Genomic DNA, 24,767 nt, shown 5'->3' on the forward strand with positions numbered 1-24,767 from the left:
TTACAATACTCATCATCCAATACACCTATCACTGTACTACACACTCATTACTTGGTAAGTTCTACTACTTTGTTTACAAGAATAAAATATCTCTCTATTTAGAGGAAGACAGACTTTCCTAAGCACTAAAAACCAATCTCAGATCTATTATAGTCGTTATTTTTTTCATCTACCGTTTTAGTAAAAATTAGGAGAAAATTATTCTAAGCAATTTACACCAGGATAATAGTATATTACGTTACTAGTGCGGAAAATAGATGTTTACCAGACAAGTATGGTCGAGGGGGATTAACATACGGTAAACACATTTTGGGTGAGTGAGGTACGATATTTTTCGCCCTACTCCTCTAAGCTAACCTAATAATTAATAAACACTGAATACAGATGGAGGACCGATGAGGTTCGAGGATTGAGAGAGAAGAAGTAAAGTCGAAGGTTGGAACTTCGACTAATCAGCTGTTCAGGCCAATTTAATTGTTGAGTGGTGCAATTACTGTTAGGTACAATGTTTTGTAGCACTGTCAGTGGTAACTGAGAGGTTATAAACAAAAATGATAGCTTCTCTTAGAAGTTATGAGTAGTGATTTTTAGTAATTAAAAAACTGTCGTAGGTAAAGTAATGTACACAACTCGCGTAAATAGAGTTAACGACACTATCTTTACGCAATCGTTGCGTAAACTACTATTTCTATACAGACCACACAGTATATCAACAAAGTAATTAATGAAAAAAGTTACGACTTTAATTAACTATAGAAAAAAAACTATTTTACTTTTTAATCGGAAATGATTATTAGTATAAAGCATAACTAAGCAGTTATCAACTAAAGAAGTAGCAAACAAGGATAAAATAATATTTAAATTAAATAAAAAAATTTATTAAAATAGATTTGTAATATGCAGTGAACATGTGACAGGTTGCTTCTTAAAATAATACAAAATAATTTACAGAAATAAGATTATTACATGAAAGTTGGAGGGTGGAATGAGATGGAAATGATGAAATAAATAAATTATATATAAATTAATAAGTGGATATTACAGGGGTTCTTAACCGGTAAATCAAACAATTTAAGGAGATTTATTCCTTATATAAAACTGTACCTCACAAACTAATAATTTTCTTTTGAACAAGTTTCGTATTTCTGTTATTAAAATAATTTTGAAACTGAGTCTAAAGTTATATATGAAAAATGAAGTAAATAATTATCCTAAGAGTAAAATTATTTCTATGTAAAACAAATTTGACTGTAGAGTGTTAACTAAGCTGTAATTACATTTTCAGTTGTTGGTAAACAAAAATATAATGGTAAAATATGTTTGTGAAGTACAAGTTTATATTTGAAAAATGGTTTTTATTTAAAACAAAAATATATAAAACTCCCTAACTTATAGGCTCTTACTTTTCTACTAATTTTTTTAATAAAATATTACATCAAGGAATTATAAATGATAAATTACACAATGACGATTAACTTATCATAATCCTTAAGTAGGGATTGACAAAACAATAAAATGAAAGACGACAGATGATATATCAACAAGGTTTTAAAACTACAATATAATATATAACATTATACAAACAACATTTTTTATACACATACATTTGATTTCTGGGTATGGAAAGCACGAAAACAATCAGTTTTAGGTTGGAATAAAATACCTAAACTTAATATAATTTAATATATGAAAATTCAATCATTTTTTTATTTTTTTATCTTGGATAGTAGGTACTCAAATCATTAATTTAAGTATATTTGTGTTTTATTCAGAAATTTGATTCATTTATTTGTTCAAACTATTTGTAAACATACAATCTAAAATGATCTTTGGTAATACTGTATTGTAATTTCTGCTCGAACCCAAACAGAAATCAAAGAACCGACATCAGTTTAACATAAACTAATAAATAAAAATAGCCTATTTAAATATTAAAAAATAAAAGTACCATTTTACAGCACAAGCCTTAATCCCAAACATTTGCAAATACCTACATTCAGATGTTTCAAAATTTAAATTTTGTGAATCAGATTATGATTAGAGTCGTTGTTTCCAAAGAGAAGACAGGGAGAAATTATTTTTCAGATGGTTCACAGGAAGGAGATATTACAGAAATATTGTGCTTTAGTTGGGATTTCGGCTACAAATGTCTTTTGGTATTATATACCATCACAATTATATAGAGAGAAAACAACTCTAAATTATTTAGTGTTATCACAGTGAACAACAAATAATCCTACTGACGACACACCTAAAAACACTAATCTACCGTTATTGTCTTGCTTTGTTAATAGACATATAGATAAAAACTTACACATTTGAAAGAAAACATCTTTCAACCACTAAGGTAGCACAGCTATTTACAACATTAAACTTATTTGTGCTGCCTACAATGTTATGTTGACTAAATGTGTGTGATCGCAGCGAATGATGTTATGATAAACTCAGTGAAGAACAAATGTGTATTATGTTAATGAACTTTATAAGTTTGATTTTTTTATAAGAAAATGTAACAAACTAATAAATATCCTTTAGTCCATACAATCTGTTAACATTTAAACCATCGAGAATATATGTAACCGTGGAGAAATATTGAAAAACAAGGAATTTGAGTACTCTAGCTAGGTGTACAGCTGAATTGATATATTAGGAGAAATTCCAGCAACTTTCAAGAAATTCTCTTATGTCGATAATAAAATATAAATTAAATAAAACACTGTGGACAAATATTTCAGCGGTAAAAGATAATGATAAAATAACGCATGAAAATAAGATTTTAGAAGTAAAAATCCGCATTTTTAACAAATAAGGAACCGCAGTACTATTTAAGAAAATTATTCACAATACAATCATATAGATAGAAAGTTCTCAACAAGTATTCTCAATGGAATTGTATCACAATTGTCTTGTATCAAATGACGATTGAACAAACTTTAAGCGCCAAACACTCTTAGAGCTTACAACACCATTCATTCATTTCATTCTTGGACTAATAATTGTGGTATACAACACAGAAATTGTGCCAGAAAATATTGACATGCAATAATACTCTAAACCATAATAAAAGCGAATGTAAAAGTAATACGTACAAAGTACTAAAGCGAACCTATTATCTAACTCTTGGGCGAGAGTATATTGCGCAGGCTGGTGTAAGAGCCGGTGATGAAGCCGAGGATGCCGAACATCATGATGAACAGATCCTTGGCGATGGTCGCGCGAGAGAGACCCTTGTCGTAGAAAGTGACAATCTCGATGATCGGAGGGAAGATGAGCGCGAGTGTTGAACTACTCACGGCTCCCACGAGAGAGATGACATCCGACAAGTTAGGGATGGCTGCGGCTAGACCAACTGTGGACAGAGGGGTTGTTAGAATAGCTGTTGGAAGATAAAACCCTTCTGCTAATAAAGTGAATAAAGAGGTTAAGCATTTCAAATGAATATTTTGATAATGGATAAAACTCGACTTCCATTCCGATGATTTAGAATAACAATGCAAGTAATTGAATTGAGCCATTGAAAAACTTCAGATAGGTATGTTACTGATTTCTGTGGAATATGTCAACTCTTTATCCAAGTCACACTGATAGGACGATTTATTCTAAATAAATTCATTAAGAAATCAACTATCCCAGTAACCAAGAACTAAGGGAGGAAATATAATTTTAAACTGAGACACCATACGGCTGACAACTATGGTATTTTACAGTAAAAATTGGCTACATAGCTTATAAATATATCTGAGGAGATAGAATGTAAAAAGATGGAGAGAGAAGTTGAGGATCAGAGAATCACAAGGTTTAGTGAAAAGGGGGTCTTTATAAAGGGGGTCTTTACTGAATTCAAACATAATTGAAAAACTAGCTATGTAGAACGCTTGTGGTAAAGACATTAAATTTCAATTTTACCAGTACGTAAATCAGATTAGATGTATAGGCCAATACATAATATGATTAAGAGTGACAATAATCCCAATAAAAAATTCAATCTCGAATAAATAATCAAAAAACTTAGCTAAAAAATTAAGTTATTATTTTGAAAGATTATAGATTCACTGGTTTGGAATGAAGACGGGACTTAACTTATATTGTTTTCAAATTTCAGCATGGTCAATTCAAAAACAAGTAGATTTTAACAGCAGTTAAACTTGTAATGATTACGAGCCTTCAACATCATCTAACAAGAAATAGGTGACAACAACACAAACAGAGGTGCTTTAAAAACGTTTATAGTTAATGAAGAAAATTTATTCACATGTTATAATTGAAATGAACTTACATGTTATGATGACAAGACCAGTTCGAATCAGCAGCTGAGCGATTCTCTGATTCTGTTCATCTGCAATGCGAGCTTTGATCGGCGGCCAGATGATACTCATGGGAACGTAGAACTAAAAATCACAAATATTAAAAAAATGCTTAAGTAAGTAGTGTTAGGTTTATAAATATTTAATTACTGGATGTACGTGAATGTATATCAAAGTATTTATAAGGATCATGATACATAAACGACAAGGTTGGTACGTAAATGTGGTAGAAAACACATTGTTTTTGTTGTTGTTGTTTGTTCTCCGAACTTCTAAATTTAAGGTGAAAGTGTGATCACATGTAGAATCCTGCTTTGTACAGCATTGTATGTGTGTTACTCTTATATTTACCTTAATGAACATTTTGCAGTTAGGATGTTAGGTAAATCAGAATTTATTGTGTGAGATTATCATTTGTATAATATTGCTAGAAGGGATCAACTTCTTTTGTATAAAGCTATGTAAAAAATGTATGAACTATCAAATAAACATATCCCACGATAGGGATTTTTAACAATTTGATAATATAGATACAGTGGATTCCGCTAATCCGTGCCATCGCCTATCAGTTACAATTTTATCTCAGTTATATCGTGACCATTTACCATGGTCGTGTAGATATTGTCACCGTCTCCCCCACCAGGGGAGAAATCTTATTTATCCTCCGTGGTCAGAAAAATCATAATCTGTTTACACAAATCGCAGCAAAACCCTTAATATTCCCTCTTAAGGGTAACAGAAACATCATCATCGTCTTTTCCACAATTGTGGCTAAATATAGGACATATCCTACAGTAACGGAAACATGGTCTTCGGCAATCTTGGCAAAATATTTAACACCTCCCAAACTCATGGGGACATCACCATCGTTTCCCGCGATCACGGAAAGTTTATGGTTGTTATCTGCGATCGTGGCAATCTCGATGACAATGAGGTAACAAAAACATCATCATCTTTATCTCCCGCAATCGGGACAAAATACTGAACGACTCTCATAGTGACAGAAATATTATTTTTGCCTTCCACAAAAATCCCACAGAAAATTCTGAATATCTTCAACGGTAGCAAACAAATCATCATCATCATCTGTGATTGCGGCAAATTTATCTCGCAGTCACGGAAACATTCTTGTACCGTATGGGCTTACTAAGCAAGGAGCCTAATGTAATCCGGAGTTCAGCTAGGAAAAGGATTGATTCAATAGTTACTTGTATTTTTTTATGGAAGTTCCAGAGCCAAAAAATGTCTAGATTATAAAAAATTGTCAGTTTAAATGCAGATCAACTAAAAATACATGTTGTTAATAAACCTAAGACAAAAAATATTATTGTATACATATTTTTGTCAGTTTACCTGTAGTCCGTAAGACAGAAAAATAGCTACAGCCATCATTAACCTCACTGATTGTGCCAGCCTGAAACATAAACATGTGATTATAGCAGCAAAGCAACATGTAATGGGGTGGACTGTAATCTTACACAACCTAGAAGTTGTTTGAATAAACATTTCTTAATTTGATATTTGCTTATCCCACACTCAATCCGTTTGTCAGTTTCCATTCCAAAAGCAAGATATAAGTTATAACTCAACTTAAGTTTGTAAAATTTAAGGATTAAACTGTAAACTTGTGATGTAACTCACACACTAACAACCTTGAATCACAAATCATGAACCCCCCAAAAAACCAGGAGAAAAGGGGCGAGACTGGTTTGGATGATATATTATTTCAGTTAGTCAATAGTAGGATTCCAGTTTATTTGATTGTTTTTAGTAAACCTGGTTTAACAAGATGCAGTTAACACGTTCAATGCGGTTGCGCGATGGCCGGCGGCATGAACAACTAATGCGCTGCGTGAATGAGTGTGTGAAAACTTTTAAATTTTAGTTTCATCCAAATGAGAGGTGCCTACTGCGTCCCAGTCGTTATGGACGTAGTTTTACAAGAACCCAACTGATAGCAGCACTGAAAAATACAGCTAGCCCTCAGTATTGCCAAATGGAGGGAAAAAGCAGGGGTGAAGTACCAGGACACCCCATAAAAAATACCACAAAAAAGCTGTCAAGCACAATTTTGAGGTTAGGTTCCTTCCACAATGCTACAGTACATTAATAATGTTATTCTATTGCATGTCATTAGATCCAAGTCCAAACTCCAGACTACAATAATTTTTATGCCACCCTACAGTATTTCGACGAACTTCCCAAGCAAGGATTTAGTCCAGAAAACAGCTGTTTGCCGCCAGCTTAATCAAATGGGCTTTCATTGCATACTACTGTACTGTAATGAGTTTTACCGGACACCAATCAGCTGATTATACTGTATTTGGGTGGCAATGAGTTGTTATAAAAAAAACATAATGTGACTAGTGATTTTTAGTCCTTTAGTTGGTTGTAATATATAAAGATTTGAACGGATTTACTAGTATAGCGTAAACTATTGTACGTCACTCGTCCAAAATGTGTTTACTGGACTCGTGTATGGTTATCCCGTTCACGACCACACTCGTCCGGCAAACACTTATTTTCAGGACTAGTAACGTAACATACCATTTAACAATCCCTACCATCGATAAAATAGTCAGATCTGAAAACGAATTATACCAGATTGAAGTATAAAACTGGCACAACAAGCGGCAAGCGAAACAGTGGCTAACCTCACACTGGAACAAAAGTTTGTAAACGGCGCTTTGACGAGTATACTCATCGCTCGCTACTGGAAAAGGCTACGGGTGACGAGATTACTCGTCATCCGCAGTGAACGTGATAAATATTTACTGTACTGAGGTAAGCAGAGAAGGAGCTAAGGTACTTACAATTCACCCTGAGGCAGATTCAGTGTAATACTGCCCAGTTTTGTAAGTTCTCCGTACTTGAGGTAGCCAAAGAAGCCAACAGCAGTGTATAGACAAGCTACGATAACCATTCCTGTATTCAGAACTCCTGTCAGACCTCCAAAGTCTTGGGGTGTCTTCATGTTGTTCTCCAGAGGCAGTACCTGGGAAGAAACATTAATGGAATACATGTTTTGTTTGTAATAGGGACGATTGCCATCACATATGCATACTGCCATGCTGGGTCTCAAAGGTTACCTAAACCTAAAGATCTGGTTGGACTTCCAATGGAACAAACAATCTCCTGCTATGTTGCACACATGGAACACAATGTTAACAATTCAAACAAACAAGTTGTCAGTCTAGTGGGCACCCATGTTATTTTGTATTCCTTCATCGGTAAAAACACCTGCTTCTGTATATTCTAATGTTTGCTTCAATTGACCTTGGCTTCGTTTTTGCCTGCCGGGTGGTGAGTAAGGCAGCCATGGAGAAGATTGCCGAGAAGGTTGTGTCTCTGTCTGACGAAAGAACACTGCCTTCTAAGAAACGTAAAAGGCCTTCCACATCGGACAGTCCTCAAAAAAGAGAAGAAGGCGTCCAAACCAAAAGGACCACGGTAAAGGCCAAGGCAACTCAGACTGATCTATTGTCTGCTGTGCCCAGATCCTTTTCGGACATAGCTGCAGCTCCTGCAAAGAGCCAACAACCACAGCTACCTACGACCCCCCTTCAGGGAAGTTCCCGAAAGGGGTCAGTCGTAGAGACACCTGGGGCTGCGTGGGAAAAACGTCGTTCCCGAAAGGAGAAGAGGCAGTTGAGGCGGGCGGAGGTCACCTCTATAAAGAATGTGGCAGTGAAGGCACAGCCGACCGGCGTGGCCCAAACTGGGCCCGGCTCGGTCTCTGCTCCGAAAAAGTCCCGGCCAAAAAAGCCCAGGACGGAGGCAATCCTGGTCAAGCCCTCAGGGGGGAGATCTTTCGCCGAGGTCTTGGGTGCAATTAAGGCCAAGGCTAAGCCAGAGCAGACCGATACGGTTGTACGGTCGATTAGACGAACCCGGGACGGGGACGTTCTCCTTGAACTGGGTAAGTCGAAAGACAAAGCAGCCTTTACTGCCGAACTGAAGGCAGCTGTTGAAGGCCAGGGCACCGTCCGTGCTCTTGAACCAAAGACATCAGTCGAGGTTCGAGACATTGATTGTGTGTCGACGGAGGTTGATGTTGTTGAGGCCCTGAAGAAAGCTGTCCCCGAGCTTGGCGGGCAAACGGCTTTATTTAAGGTGTGGCTCACAAAACCGAACAGGAGTCAGCAGCGGATGGCGGTCGCCGAAATGGCAGACGCACATGCCACGAAAGTGCTGGGACTCCAGCATCTGAGAGTCGGCTGCAGGCTCAGACGGAGAGTGGAAGTGAAGAGGTGTTTTAAATGCCTCTGTTTCGGCCATTCCTCCCGAAACTGCAAGGGACCCGACCGAAGCAAGAACTGCCTTCGGTGCGGGGAGGTCGGTCACGTCCGTAAGGACTGCCAAGTCGAGTCCTGTTTCCTTTGCAAAGAAAATGGGCTCGCTGACAAACACTTGAAGCATATAGCTGGGTCTGGACAGTGTAGTGTATTCAAATCTGCACTACAGCAAGCGAAAGTCCTTTCACGAAGATAAGAATCCTTCAGTGCAATCTTGAGCGATCCAGGTCGGCTGACGCACTTCTATGTCAGCTTGCCCTAGAACACGATGTCGACGCGCTCTTAGTCAGCGAACAGTACCAGTACCGTGATAGGGACCCATCTTTTTGGTTCCCTGATAGTCTTGGTACTGATGCATTCTGGGCGCGTAATGCAGCGAAAGTACAAGTACGGGGTCACGCGAAGGGCCGAGGTTTCGTTTGGGTTCGGTGCCGGGATGTCACTTACTTTAGTGTCTACCTCACTCCCAACGAGGCCATCCGTGAATTTCGTGAGAAGATAGACCGCCTGGAAGAGAGCGTGCGCAATACCACAGGACACATCGTCGTGGGTGGGGATTTTAATGCTAGGGCTGTCGAGTGGGGAATGACCCTCACCAATTCCCGGGGCAAGTACATTCTGGACTTTGCTGCCAGAGCCGGACTCGTTGTCGTCAACGAGGGAAACACGCCAACTTTCCGGCGCCCTGGGATGCGGGGAACGATCCCAGACATAACCCTTGCATCTGAGTCCCTTTTGCCAAGGATCAGAGCCTGGAGAGTTCTGGAGGATTACACGGGCAGTGACCACCAGTACATTATTTTTGATGTCCTGGATGGTCATCAGAGACAAGTAGCCGCGTTTCGTCAAGTGCCCGTTCGATGGAATATTAAAAAATTGGACGTGGCAAAATTCAATGAAGCCATCTTACGAGGAACACCGGTGGTTCCCCCCACAACTAGTGTGGCTCATGCAGAGGTGTTAGTTACATCCATGATGGGACTAATCGTCTCCGCTTGCGATGAGTCTATGCCTCGCGGAAGATCCCGGTGCAATAAGCGACCTGTGTACTGGTGGACTGCCGAGATTGCGGAATTGCGTCGGTCAGCATTGAGAGCCAGAAGACTTGCTACCAGGGCCAGAGAACCTGTAGACAGACGTCGTAAGTCGGATGCTTACAGAGTGGCTAGGAGGTCTCTTCGTCGAGCCATCAACCGGAGTAAACGTAGTTGCTGGGAGACATTAAGGGACGATATCGATTCCAATCCGTGGGGCTTGGGTTACAAACTGGTAACCAAGAAACTTGGCACCCGCTCTCCACCTTCCGTCATAGATGGGGCCACTATGGAGAGGATAGTCGAGTCCCTTTTCCCGGCTCACACGTTGCGCCCACTGCGGGATTTCGGAAGGGTGGATGACGTACCACTTTTCAGACTTGGAGAGGTGGAGGCGGCCGTCCTATCCCTGAAGAACAATAAGGCTCCTGGACCCGATGGGGTACCCGGCGAAGTTCTCAAAAAGGTTTTGACTATTAACCCCTTGATCCTTTTACGCATGTACAATGCCTGCCTAGTCGAAGGAGTTTTCCCTTCGTGCTGGAAAACAGCTAGGCTTGTGCTTGTTGGGAAGGGGAAGGGAGATCCAGACCTGCCATCCTCTTACAGACCTCTGTGTATGTTGGATACGGCTGGAAAAGTCCTCGAGAAGTTGATACGTTCCCGACTGAATTCAGCCGTGGTCGCTGCGGGGGACCTGTCCCCTCGGCAGTATGGATTCAGGATGGGGCGATCTACGGTTGACGCTGTTGAAGAGGTGAAGCAAGCCGTGATGAGAGCTGAGGATTTTAACCACTACTCTCGAAGGGTTGTGCTGCTCGTCACTCTCGATGTGCGAAACGCATTTAATTCGGCGAGGTGGTGCGATATGCTGGATGCTCTGGAGAACACCTTTCACGTCCCGGCATACCTCATGCGTATCATAGAGGATTATCTCCGGTTCCGCCTCCTCTTGTATGACACTACAGAGGGCCCACGGACGATGAGTGTCACTTCCGGTGCTGCCCAAGGTTCCATACTCGGCCCGGACCTCTGGAATGTTGCGTATGACAGCCTCCTGAGGTCTGAAATGCCTGAGGAAACTGTTTTGGTTGGGTACGCGGACGACGTTGCAGTTTTGATAGCTGCACGTAGCGTTGAGCTGGCTCAGCTAAAGCTGAACCGAGTTATGCGTACTATAAACGCATGGATGACAGACCACGGTCTCTCGCTTGCTTTGAGCAAAACTGAGATCGTGATATTAACAAAAAAACGGATTGACACCATCGGGCCGTTGAGGGTAGGGGCCGTTGAAGTCCAGACCGTTCGTTCTGCCAAGTACCTTGGGATTATGGTGGACAGCAAGCTTAGCTGGCGGGATCAGATTTTCCGTACGGCGGACAAGGCCGCTAGTGTGGTCTCCTCTCTTAGCCGGTTGATGGCCAATGTCGGAGGGCCTCGGTCCAGCCGTAGAAGGCTGTTAATGTCTTCTGTCCAGTCCGTACTCTTGTACGGTGCTGAGGTGTGGGCAGACGCTCTAAATAAGGAGGTACATAGGATGCGGCTTGCCCGAGTGCAGCGTCAGGCAGCACTAAGAGTTGCATCCGCCTACCGAACAGTGTCCGAACCCGCCGTCCTGGTGGTTGCTGGAGTCATCCCCGTCAAACTTTTGGCGGCGGAGAGAAAAGCAATTTATCAGCGCCGTGGGGAGGACCAGGCACGAACAGAGGAACGCACCCGCACCTACCAGCTGTGGCAAGAGAGCTGGGAACAGGAGACTCGGGGACGCTGGACCAGGCGACTGATAAAGCAAGTCCAACCTTGGGTTAATCGGTGGTGCGGAGAGGTGGACTTCTACCTCACCCAATTTCTGACGGGTCACGGCTTTTTCCGGTCGTACCTGTTCAGGATGGGCAAAGCCGTGTCACCCGATTGCATATACTGCCCAGGCATTCCCGATGACGAGGAACATACATTTTTCCACTGCCAGCGTTGGGAAAGGCCCCGCCTGGAGGCTCAACAGTTAGTAGGACTGCTGTCGGTGGACACGGTCATACCGATGATGACGGAGGGTGAGGACAATTGGACCTGTGTGTCACATTACATCCAGGGTATTCTCCGCGCCAAGAAGCTCGACCTTGACCGGGATGCGGTGTAGGTCTTAAAGTATCCAAATGCCATAAACGGTGAGAGCCCTGAGGGCTTAGGTAACATGTTGGCCTGACTTGAAGTAATGTGACAAACAATTCCAGGTCTGTGTCCAACAGAGTAGAGTCGGCCGCTTAGAAAACGACCTGCGCGCTAATGCTAAACCAATGCTGGAGGAGGTCGCTTTCTAAGCGGCCGAACTATAGTTGCACCACAACAACCAACAATTGAATAGCACAGAAGTAGGTATTCAGACCAATAATTGTGTTATTTAACTTAATTCAGGGGCTTGTAAAAAATAAATGCCTTTATAGTTTAGTAACTACTGTAAACTAGTAATAATTTGGAGTTTTTAAATTCCTTTAAGTCTTCTTTAACATTATTTTTAAACTAGAAGAAAAACGCAGGACAAAATACTCATACTTACAACTCCGATGCCCTCAAAAGCGTAAATTGCTGTCCCAAAAAACAAAGGTAGCTGACCCCAGGAGGCGAACGCCTGAACTGTTGACGTTCGGGGCAAACCTTGCAGCATGTAGAAGAACGTGATTCCGAGACCAGACGAGGTAAGTAGAGCAGCAAACAGCGACACCGGCGTCAACCACTTGAGGTTGTTTATCCAATTCATCACTATCATGGGCAGAAGCAGAGCCAGTAGATACCAGTGCTTGTCAATGTCTAACCAGTAGTGAGCCACAACCTGTAAAGACGTTAGTGTGAGATATTTCAGTAAAAAATAATAAAATGCATGGTAATACTTTTATTTAACATTCACTATTACTATCTATGTACAGTAGACAATTACTAATTTGACACTTGGCAATGAACATAACCATAATATCAGAAAAATTAGAATTGCCTAAAAATATTCATTATTGTTGTAAGAATAGGAAATTATAGAGGTTAAAGAGGATTTTTTTGTTCCAGACAATTTTTCTATGTTAAAATTGTGATGTATTCAGTATGCATAGAATAGCAGACTGCTAGTGCTATTATACATAAAATAAAAAAAACTGTTCTATTGAAGGTACTGTAAATAAATACAATTTTCTACCTCAGTTTTCTATACTATGACTGATGTACAGGACAAAAAATAACTACAGTAACTATACAGAAGCACCCTTGGCCGGTGACAAATTCAACCACATTTTCCTACATTTTTTATATAGCTACTACAGTCAAAGCTACTACTTAACACCCTTGGCCGGTGACAAATTCAACCACATTTTCCTACATTTTTTATCTAGCTACTACAGTCAAAGCTACTACTTAAACTAAGGAATGGGAATACATAAAGTGAGCTCATACTACGTCAATGTTTTTGATAAATGAATGGGTTGCGCCTTTGTAAAGACCATATCACATGACACAACAAAATAATTTATGAATAAAATAAATAATATACAACACTCACATCTTTGAGATTTGCAGCAACAAATACAAAATAGACACAGCAGAAGCCAAGCTGGGTGATGACCAGGAACATATTGGTGACGAATCTAAAAATTTACAAATTTACATTGAAATCGAAAGAAACAGAAACTGGAAAGAATTATCTAACCTGATGCTATTTGTGGTTTTATTTAAAAAAATATTGATCAAAAAATTGCCAAGACATAATGATCTGATCTTTATACTCAGGACTATTAATTGTTCTTAACTTTCCATAAGGATTTATTCCAATATACGATTGTGAGAGAAATTCTAATCCTAGTTGATTAATCACAATCAACTTAACCTAACTTAATTTACTAAGCTACTATTCTTCCAAATCCAAATTTTCTCCCTAACTTTTAAAACATCAGAGTAAAAACGGTAAGTTATTTTATATCCTTAAAATAACATAAATAACAATTAATTGTTGAAGATCTCTTTGAACCTAAATAGTCTTTAAATTCAAGTCATTGATTGACCGAAAAGAATGTTATCTAAAACAGCCTCCTCTCTTTCTTTTATTAGGATTTTTCTTTATGTCCAATATCTCATATCAAACTGGTGTGAGTAATTGTAACTAACCTTACGATACGAGAGAAGTTCCGCACACTCTGAGGACCCGTGGCGAAGGCATGTTCACAGACCTCTGAGAATCCCAGAGCTGGAACCTGGAGCCTCATACACAGCTCATGTGAACAGTTCACCTACAACATAGCAAGGTTTTGGGTCGATAATCATTTTATTGAGTTAGAGGTTAAGATTGAAACTTTGTCTGAGTTATGTCTTTGAGCAGAAGATTTTCTCTATCTTTTTATGAAATAGGGAAGCTACTAAGGTGCAATTGAAATAAAATATGAACTTAAATTAGCTGCACAAATGTTCTACATTCATTATTGTGTTCCTTTTATAATGTAAGTTGAAAAAACAGCAATTTAACCATTAACAATAACTCGTAGTTATATAACAAAGCAGTAAAACACAAATCATTAAATGAACCCTAAAATAATAGAAACAAAATTATGTTGACACTAACGCCCAGTGTCACCTGACATGAGCTAGACATGAAAAACTAGCTTCAAAATTTACAATGGGATGAGAAGTCTACTTATGGTTGGTTTGCCTATGATACTAATAAGGCTAATATTATTTTATTTAAGCAGTATACTAACCAGCATGTGCATGCAGTGGGTACAGATGCAGCCCATCAGCATAGTTCCCAACGTGCCTACGAGCAGACCAGCATTGTGGAACGCATCAGGCATCGCCAAGATTCCCGTCCCAATATTACCCTTCAACAAATGGATCATGGTGTCCAGGTTCCTGAGGAGGAAAGGTCAGGGATTAGTAGGGAATAGAGAAAAAATAGTACAAGATAGAAAAATCTTACCTGCTCTGTCAGTGTTACTCAGTATATCTTTTACGCTGAAATTTAACCTTCGAAGTGTCAATTGCCGTAGTTACGGCGCCGTTGCAGCCTTTCTGTTTGTTCGATACAATCCCATACTATTGAACGATCCCGGTAACAATGCGTACCAATATATACAGCAGATTCTGGGCTTCGTGACAACAAATAAAGATGGCCGTCTTCTATCTGTTTCTTTTGCCATGTGTTTGTTTTTCTGATTATTTGTTTTTGTCGATGGTTGTCATGGCTACATCGTTTCGGTGTTCATATCTTAGTTTTTGTAAGGTTTAGTAATTATTTTTCAAATAAACACTATAGATCTATATATTTTCTTTTTCCTCATTTAATTTAGAATAAAATACATGTAACAGTTTTTTTTTTATTTTGTGGCTGTTAATGTTTTACCACATGTCTGGTAACTCAGAAATAGTAACAAAATTTGTGCATCTTCTGGATTTGAACCCATATAGGAATTCAGTCTTGTAAGGTAAGGGTATCTTTAAATACTATATATTAAAAGATAGCCTATTTTATGCTGTTTAAGAAATTATACGTATAATTATGTGTATGTCTTCATTGAAAGATTTTATGGACATTAACATAAAACTCGGCAAAAGTGCCTAAATACTCGTGACATTTTGATGTTGTTAATGCATACCTTAGAGTAGCTAGGTTTTAAATGAGCATCATAACAACATTGGAGGTGAATATCAGGTTGATGGATTTGAAAATCATTAAAAAGTATAAATAAATAACACAATCAATTATGTAAATTTTAATTAAATAAAACCAGTTAGAGCTTTAGGTTGTAAATGGGACTTTTTTTCTATTAGTAGTCAAAGATATAGTTTTAAAAGTTCATTGGCTCTTTAATTCATTTAAATTGTTACGACTTATACTCACGAAGTGGGATGCTCCAAGTCCCGGTTCATAATTGGGTTGTAGTCCTCATTGCAGCTTTTGCCTCCGGAAGTCTTGAGCAAGTCCGGACTACTCTGGTGGTCCAGGGGTCCGGGCAAGTGAACGACTACGTTGTCCGGAGACTCCCGCAAGTCTGGACGTGCCACTGCCCGGCTGTAAACACAGGATATCATTATCATGAGGATACAACTTGTCATATCTAAGTCAAAATATGGAAGAAGAACGAGTGTTAGAGGACATTTTTGGACTTTTTGATACCGATTAATACCAGCGGTTTAGCCAGCACACTGATTTTAAATGCTGCTGGGGTGCTTACGAATGTCAGTTTAGCACTTGAATGAATAAAACCAGCACAAATTTTCATGAGTTAAATTGCAATTAACCTTATTACAAAATAGATAGTTCAATTGCAGCTATGTAAATAAAATCGGAATGTTGAAAATTTATGTAGAAGTTTTTACACAAATGTACAATATTAAACTTTTATTAATTTATGTAGGAATTAATTAAAGTATAAAAATTTTAAATTATGAAGATAAGAGAATGGAAAACATTGAACAGAACGTAACACAATACAGAATTTGTTATATATAGTTATTTGTGTAACTAGTGGTGAAAGTGGCACTTTGCTGCACACGAGAGCAATGCGGAATGATCTCGAGTGCAGCAAAGGCCTTTTTCACTCGTGTTACACATTATATTTTTTCTACAGTCACTATAAAGCATATAAATACTTAGTCTTTCAAACACTATACAACATGTTTTTAGGTTCAGCTGGCAACACAAATGATGCCCTAGAGAAAGTAGTACCCGCGGTCCGTATCACTCCGCTATTTTTCCTCGGCAAGAAATGTGCTCCGCGTTTTAAAAATATAGTTCCGTATGTTTTTGTAATTTGAAGTGGTTTCCGCGCCAAAAAAAAATGCTTTAGGCTAAAGGTATTTTCTTGTTTATTAAGATCGTAGGAATGTTTTAAAAACGTTTAAAAGAAAAGACCAGAAAGTTCAGAAATACCAAAACTATAAACACGAAATGACAGGTTAAATCATAGTTATAATAGTCAATCAGCTGCTCATAGTATTATTATCTTTAAGTGTTGCCAACCTATTTCCAAGCGTACACGGATTACGTGCATAATAGAACCAGCTGTTTTGTGTTGTTTCGTTGGAATCCTGATGTGCGGCAAAGTATAAACCGTACGACAAAGTATCAACCGTACGGCAAAGTATGAATATGCAGCAATTAGCAGCTTTCTGTACTGTAAACAGTACAAGGAAGCCAACTTTGTCGGGTAACTGTAGGAAAACATATTTTTTGTAACTTCTGTTTGTAAGCAAATTGTCTCATTGTTCAAGGACACTAAGCGGTATAAATAAATGTGTAATTAGAAAATAATTTCCTTGTTTAAAGGTGAAAAAAAACGCTACAAAATCACAAAACGAAACAAGTGTAATAGTGAAATATCCTGCACTCAATTTCACATTTAGATCTTATGAGCACACGCTGAGTTAGATTTTAGCACCGGACTAAACTAATTAGTGGAGTTAGCACTTGCAAGTTGCATTAATGGGCACAACGTTTGAGCTACTTCTGCGCCCGGCATAAATAAGTACTAATTCTATCTAATAACCCAAACAATCTAAAATCAAATGTGATACAGTTCATCAAAAATAGCGCATAAAGTTCATTTAAGATCATATTGCTAAACGCAAGCGTCCGATGGACCGTTATAAGCCAATTGATCGTAAACACAACAAACTGCTCATATGATCAGACAAGCGGCCTTGTGATTATTAGGAGAGTTCTTTAACAACCCAGCTACCTAACCTATTTTCAGATAGGTCATTATTATTGTGTGTGATAACCATTTTACTTTATCAAACTATGATAGTATCCTACACACTCAATTTTAAACTCCACAAAAGAGAATACCATTGAAGTTTTGAACATTTCTGGGGCAAAGTCTTTTGCATGGTTTTGGTCCTATAACGCAAGTCTTTTCAAGTGTCGGTTCAGTTAGTTAGACCATTTCATTTTACTTTACTACAATTTTATAACTCAGTATTGATAGTTTTCCTTAGCATTATATATTTTCAACAGGAATTTTTAGGATCATTCATGAAATTCATTTTGTATAGAAAAATTATAAGACCTAAGCATCAAAACTTTTACTTGGCACTCCTTATGATAGTTCAAGTCAATGATATAAACCAATTATTACTGATTTAGTTTTTCATCCTACTCAAGAACGCTGTTATTTTCAATTACTGTTTATAATACCAAATAAGTAATAATTAATTACCTTTCATAGTTTTCCTGGTGTTCTGGGCCACCGACTAATAAAGGCTGACGTTCTTCTTTCATCTTTTTACCAGTGTGCACATTCAGCTGGAAAACAAAACATAAATACAAATTTGTTTCAAATTTGGAATAGATAATTCTGTTGGTAACAAAGTGCAGAAAGGAAAGGTGCAAGCAAAGACACGATGGTTGAATTGGACAGACAAAGCGTCATCACAGACATCTGAACAAGCAATACCATATTGACTATTGACTTTTAACATCTTCAACAACATCTGCTTTAACTTCATGTTGGAGACAAACTCTAGATCACAGCTGTAGGTTTCGGGTTATTTTAAATATTTGATTCGACAAATATTTGCACATTAGTAGAAACTGGGTACTATTTAAAATATTCAGTAGCCACCAAGTATGTGTAAATATTGTAATAAAAAAAGATTCTTAATAGTGAACATTACACACTATACTAGGCACAAAGGTTGTGTATTCGAACACAGACACCGTTACTGTATCAACATGCAAACAAAGTAAACTGTCTACGGCCCATTGTCAATTATAGATAGTACTGAAAAATAATCTGTTTATTTGGTGTAACTTTCCGATGATAAATGGTCAAATAGTAGAATTGAATTCAATATTTATTTTGATAAGTATCAATAAGTCCACCGGTTTAGTTTATCAACACCGATGACAATAACAAGGACTAATAAAGTTTTTATTTTGAAGTAAAATTCTAAAATTAGGATTTTTGGTTGTTTTATTGAATAAGTCCCATTGCATTACTGTAACTTACAAATTTTGAAATCCAAGAGAAGAAGACTGAGTACGGTAGATTTTGTTGTAACCCTAAAAAGGGCATAATACAATTAAAAGGGCCAAAAAGATGCCTAACAAAACCAATAAATTATTTTTATGAGAGAGATAATCTTTTAACATAATTGACCAATACAGTAATTAATTGTTTATTATCCACTAGAAACAAACAAATGTGTGCCAGAGCAACTTGCTAATGATAAAGTGTAGGCAAAAGTCTATATTTATAAATCGGAAAATTTAATGTTAATCCCTCTTTGTAATGATACATAGTCGGTCTTCTAAAATAAAAGTACTGAAAGTAATTCAAACATAAATCAAACCTATCTTCTCAACATTCAAAATCATAACAGTACCACAAATCAATATATGCAAAAACAGTAATGATAATCAACATATTGAGACGACCTAGCAATACTAATGAGGCTACACTAACCTATACAAAGACAATGAGGAATTACAATCATAAGGCCATCCAACTGTCAGCCATGGACTAGGCCAACAACCAGTTATTGGTTATGTAACTAGATCCCAGAACTCAACCGCCCATCTCCCTCCTACAGTCTTTAGACTCAGGAGGAGTCTGGCTTAATTGGAAGTATAACAGAGATTTTGAATTTTGGAACCTATATTAAATGTTTGAATTTAAAAAAAAAATTGCTGCATATTCTATTCTTTATTGCCTGAAAATTTAGTTATAGGTGAAAGAGGTGACTTAAAAAAAGATTAAACTTATTTAATAGGAATTTGGTAAAAGCTATGTTTAATATTGTAAACATTGTTTGTGATATTATTCTAATACTGAAAAACTTGTAACTTACTTAATTAGTATGAGTTAGAACAAATTACTTACTGAAACATTTCAATTTTCTGTTTTATAAATTGATTGGATAATCTTTGTTTTAAGTAAGATCTTTTTTTTTTTAATGATCTTCCATATAAAATCACAATGATGATACCGGTTATAAAAAAGTACCTACCTACAAACTTTACATCAACATTTAACTTTGATTTATATCATCATACTCAGGGAACCAAGTAGTGGTTAACTTTATTTAATTCAGAACAGCTCTTAACTTCCGAATTATGTTTTCTCGGCTTAAACTATGTACCATTTCTAACAACTTTATACTATTATCAAAGAATAATGTATAATAAAGAACAATGTTGATAAGTTTGCACATTTCATGAGCTATAGACTAACAACATTTAATTTATTCACAATATATACATAAATAATTACAAAAATAATTTTCTGTAAAATTCTTATGAAATTTATTAGAGCAATTAAAATTATCAAATACTATTACAACCATTAAAATAAACTCAATTTAATTCTATAGTAGTATACAAAAGATAACTATCGAAAAAAGTTTTAAAACCAAATAAAACTTTAATCAGGATATTTGATTTAGAATGCCCTAGTTTATGCATGAGTTATAGCAGTTCACAAAGAGTTCACCATGTTATCATTTTGTGTCATAATTCCTTCTGTGTCCACATTTTGGGTGTTATCTCCAATAGTCTTCAATTAGGATAAGGTTACATCTTAAGATAAGTCTTGGTCTATTTTATGAATTCAAATGTTTAGTAACCCTGATACTAAGAAGTAAACAGACCAGCTGTAGCAGCTTTTTTTAAAAAAAAGAGACAAATTGAATGAGCCAGTGACTGAGATTGCTACACTTTTGTTAAATAAATTGATAAGTTAGTAGACATAAAAGAGACTATAGCTCGATATTAAGTTTTCCTATTTAAGTTAAGTTTGATTAAAAAATTACCTTTTTTAGACAAATATATCAGAAATTTAGGTCGGCAAACTCTGTCAATGGTAAATTCAACTTTTTTCATTTTTCTCTTAAAACTGACAGCAACTTTTAACATTGAATTGGTCTGGTTCTATTCATGGTCATGTGTACACCACTAGTGTGTAACCCACTTTCACAACTAAACCCCTAACTACTATCATAGACTAACCAACACAAGTAGACTTCTCATCCCATTTTAAATTTTGAAGCACGTTTTTCGTGTCTAGTTCATGTACGTGACACATGGGCGCTAGTGTCGACGAAACTTTGTTTCTATTATTTTAGGGTTAATTTCTTGATTTGTGCTTTACTGTTTGGTTATATAACTAGGGGACAAGTTATTGTATATGATTAGATCGTATTATTTGGTTACACGAGGTTTTAAATGGCTGTAATAACGGGAAACAAATTGTAAACAAAACACAACCTCTACAGAAAACCGTACAGAACTAAGTCTAACAATAAAATTGTCTTCAGCTGTTCCATAAGGATGAGAAATCTACTAAGGGAGTATGTTTTATCTATGCTACTATAAAGAATAACTATTATTCAACTACTTACCAACCGAATATTTAAAAATACACGTTATTATTTTCAGAAAAATGTTAAATATGAAATGTACTTGAAATCCAGATATATTTTATTTTTTATGTTTAATAGTAAAATGGTATATATATTTATCTATATAAATAAAATTAGAGTTTTGTCTGTACATTGCTCAGAATCATCAACTTTTAGGTTATTTTTACGTTTTATACCATAAACAAACCGAAACAAGTCTCATCTAAATTTCTGTCTGTCTTCGTGTCTGTTACGGCCCAAGAGCCATTTTACGCGGCCTTCTCCTGAAAAACTAGAGTACTTATCAAGATCCAAATAATTTTAATGTATTCACTGGATTAGCGAGTTTGTCTTAAGCCATTAAAATATGGCTTCACTACTTTGTATATAAAACGACGGACGTTTAAAAACCCGACTTCGTGCGATTTTTGTCAAGTTTTCTCCCAATGTCCAATGTTCATCACTTAATCATCAATGAAATAACGAACAGCTGTTCGGATCAAGATTATTTTTTCTAGCTGTCACCGATATGTTTACATTAAAGGTTGTTTACAAATACCGCAAACATTTCCGATCACATTTTGAAAGCAAAATCCAAAACCAAGTGAGATTAAAAACTATTTTCCTTACATAAAGGATTTCATTAATCGCAAGTTCAATAATGTGTAAAATGAAATAGAGATTCTTTGTATATAAAATTGCTCTGAAGCTTTGATAACCGGGAAAAAGACCTTGAAACACTGATGTATAGGGCTGGGAAACTTACGTTTATTAAATTGACGGCGTCTCAATGGTGGTTGTGTAAAGCGTAAAGTGAAAAATCATAACTGCAGTGGGTGATTGTAACAGAGGTTTACGGATGATGCTAAACTCGCTTTTCCAATGTGTCACTTTCGGTTTCTACTGACCCCTATGTGCTACAATCGCTGGACCATACAGCCAATAGGCCGATAAGACTGTATCTTGGGTACATAGGCCTACCCAATTATTCATAACAACCTATTCGACGACGATCCTTGATACCGGTACTTTTCCCTAGAATACATGGCCTAGGTACCTACTTAGGAAATCAAATTAAAAACTTTCAAAAACACAACATTGTGTGATTTTGTTCACATTTCCTTCTACAGTAATATTAACTACATATACCAAACATCGTTTAGAGAATACGTCATATTCTAAATAAGAAAAAGGTGTTTGGATGAGATTGTTTGGTTCAAACTGTCACCAAAGTTTTTATATATGTTTTGCTTTTTCTTTATATGTCATAATATTAGGTTTATATATAATAGTTTTGCCAGCACGTCTGAAAATATGCAAACCAACTGCTGTTCTTTATATAATAATGTTTCAACTGACTACTATAAGATCCCCGTGCGTAGAACGGGCACACAGCTAGTTTTACTATATTTTACTTATTTGATACACATTATTTAGATAAACAAATTATGTCTGAGGTATATAGCCTAGTGTATAAATAACAGCGAATGGTTTTAAACAAGGAAAAGTAGCTTTGCATTTTTGCAAGTTGTTAAGATAGTTACGCTTATTAAATTATCATAAGGCTTTAAATGGGAACAATTGTGTACCCTAGTGGATAAAGCTTTTGTCTACCTATTCTTTTGTTTTGAACCTTTAGTGGTGGTTGGCGCAGTTTATTCTTAACACAAACATGGCATACTAGTTAAGTTAAAAATTAAATTAATTATAACATAATTTTAGCAATCTAAAGGAGCGAAAGTAGCTCATTTTGGGACACAATCGTGTTTTACAAGCGAGGCTGGAAATAAAATTAAGTACCAAAAAGACTCTTTCGCTCCGTGTGATGATCAACTATTTTCATCACACTGTAGAAATAACCTTCTAATTGTAACAGTATAAAACCATATAATTTAACATCATACAAAGTCTTCATCAATGTTTACATTCTATTTTTTACAAACATAATTTGAGGTTAGCGAACCGAAAATTTTACCATATGCTTTTTCTTTTTCCTATTTTAAGTTACCCGAAAACAACGATTTGGAGAAGTGAAAACGGGTGTTTTCCTGACAATATGATGAAAATAAAGTTGTAGTCAACTATTAACTATTTTTTTAATCCACTCATGAGTTATGTTTTTGGCCTGACAAAGCTACACCGACTCAAGTAAGATAGAGCACACATCTTGTACCATATGTTCCAACTGCCTATCATCCAAGGACAATGGATACAAAGTTTACAGCTTATCAGCTGCTTTGTTATAACTATTCACACGTATCACTCATCTGGCATTTCTCCATTGTGATATGTTTTGTCTATATTATCAATTTCATTTTACCTGAAAGAAATTTCCGCTATCTTTGAGGAAATGTTGGAAACATTAGACAGATAAATTTTTCAGTTGGTTTCTTGATTTCATGGTCAAATTTATTTTTAATATGTTATTTATGGCAATAGTGGGGTTAAAGTTTTATTAAATGAAAAATTTAACAATCAATAAGACGGTTTGATTATACAGAAACTTTTAAGATAAACAACCCAAAGTAATTTACTGTAAAGCAATGAAATTACTTTCAATATTTGCCTTAAAATTTGCACAATAGGCTAGGAATATATATATGTAATTGTGTTAAATGATAGCTGAATTGTTATCAATAGTATGAGTTTTGTATTGAGGGATAAAAGATTAAATTTACGGGAAAATAAAATTTCTATTTTAATACTAAATTGGTAAGGGTGGCAATACTTGTATGAACTATAAAGTTTGCAGGTGGATATAAAACCAGTAAATAATTTATTGCCTATTCATTAGAAAACCAAATAATAAAAAGTGTAAAAAATGAAAAGTCATGAAGACGCCCTATATTTTCCAAAATTTAAAACGCTATGCATCTTGATGAAAATACAAAATGATAACTTAACAATACATAATCTATTTATGTGTCAAAAAAACCTTTCACTAGACTTTTGTATTTTGTGGGTTTTAGAAATTTTTAAAATTATATATTTAATTTCTACTGTACTGCATTTTATAAACATGAAAAGGTCTGTGTCACTATAGAAGAAATTCGCCATTAAGAGTAATGAAACAACGTTATACCAGTAAGTAGGTATCAGTAAGACCAAGGTTTTGTTTTTCCCTTAATAAAAACAAAAAAACTTAAATGGCAAGGAAAACCACAAAAAATAATAAACACAACACTACTTATATGGTAAATATTGTAAAATACACTTAATCCCTTCCAGCACAACATCAAAGTACTCTAACACTTAATTAATTTGATAAAGAAAAAAAATATACAACCCTAAAACACTAACCGAAAAAATTCCATCTAGTTCCTACTCCTACCTCCAAACATAAGTGGTAATGCTTCCACAAAGTATCAATTACTATTGACTGGGCTTGTCAAGTGGATGAGTCAGGAGGGAGTTACCAAGATAACACCAGAGGGAGGGGCTGACAAAACTTAACACAAATTTGTTTTAGTTTTTCTCTGGTTACTTAATCATCTTCATATTATGTAGGAACAAAAAAAAACCTATTGGCACTAATCACTACTGTATGCAGATGCAGTATTAGTATTTTATAGTTTTTCAATTATGTTGCAAATTTGTTAACCCTTTGAACCCAAAAGATTTTTTTGTTTTAAAAAGTGCATGTTTAGCGAATTTCCAATATAGGGAATAAGCTATTACCATAGGTCTCGTGGTAAGACCTGGACCTGGGACCAATTTAATTTCTCATTTTTATGTCCCCAGAGGCCAAAAACACCATCCGTTCA

General features: G+C 36.4%; 1 protein-coding gene across 5 annotated transcripts in view; it reads right to left on the bottom strand.

The window, feature by feature from the left end:
- Positions 1–862: 862 nt before the first annotated feature.
- Positions 863–24,767, bottom strand: part of LOC128985699 (proton-coupled amino acid transporter-like protein CG1139) — a 33,411-nt gene continuing 9,506 nt past the window's right edge. For 3 of the 5 annotated variants that reach the window (XM_054405489.1, XM_054405488.1, XM_054405487.1), the window contains 10 exons: positions 17,823–17,908; positions 15,503–15,673; positions 14,364–14,514; positions 13,777–13,898; positions 13,175–13,259; positions 12,188–12,460; positions 7,118–7,299; positions 5,658–5,718; positions 4,277–4,388; positions 863–3,349 (listed from right to left, as the gene is read on the bottom strand). In XM_054405489.1, the coding sequence (XP_054261464.1) occupies positions 3,114–3,349; positions 4,277–4,388; positions 5,658–5,718; positions 7,118–7,299; positions 12,188–12,460; positions 13,175–13,259; positions 13,777–13,898; positions 14,364–14,514; positions 15,503–15,673; positions 17,823–17,884 (1,455 nt within the window). In that variant the 5' untranslated portion in view covers positions 17,885–17,908 and the 3' untranslated portion in view covers positions 863–3,113. Of the gene's footprint in view, positions 3,350–4,276; positions 4,389–5,657; positions 5,719–7,117; positions 7,300–12,187; positions 12,461–13,174; positions 13,260–13,776; positions 13,899–14,363; positions 14,515–15,502; positions 15,674–17,822; positions 17,909–24,085; positions 24,139–24,303; positions 24,338–24,767 lie in introns of those variants that run through there. The other 2 variants (XM_054405490.1, XM_054405491.1) reach the window with 2 other exon arrangements.

Source organism: Macrosteles quadrilineatus, unplaced genomic scaffold (assembly GCF_028750875.1).
Source record: "Macrosteles quadrilineatus isolate MER2022 unplaced genomic scaffold, UCM_ALF_1.0 Scaffold_2__2_contigs__length_208266976, whole genome shotgun sequence".
Classification (NCBI taxonomy): domain Eukaryota; kingdom Metazoa; phylum Arthropoda; class Insecta; order Hemiptera; family Cicadellidae; genus Macrosteles; species Macrosteles quadrilineatus.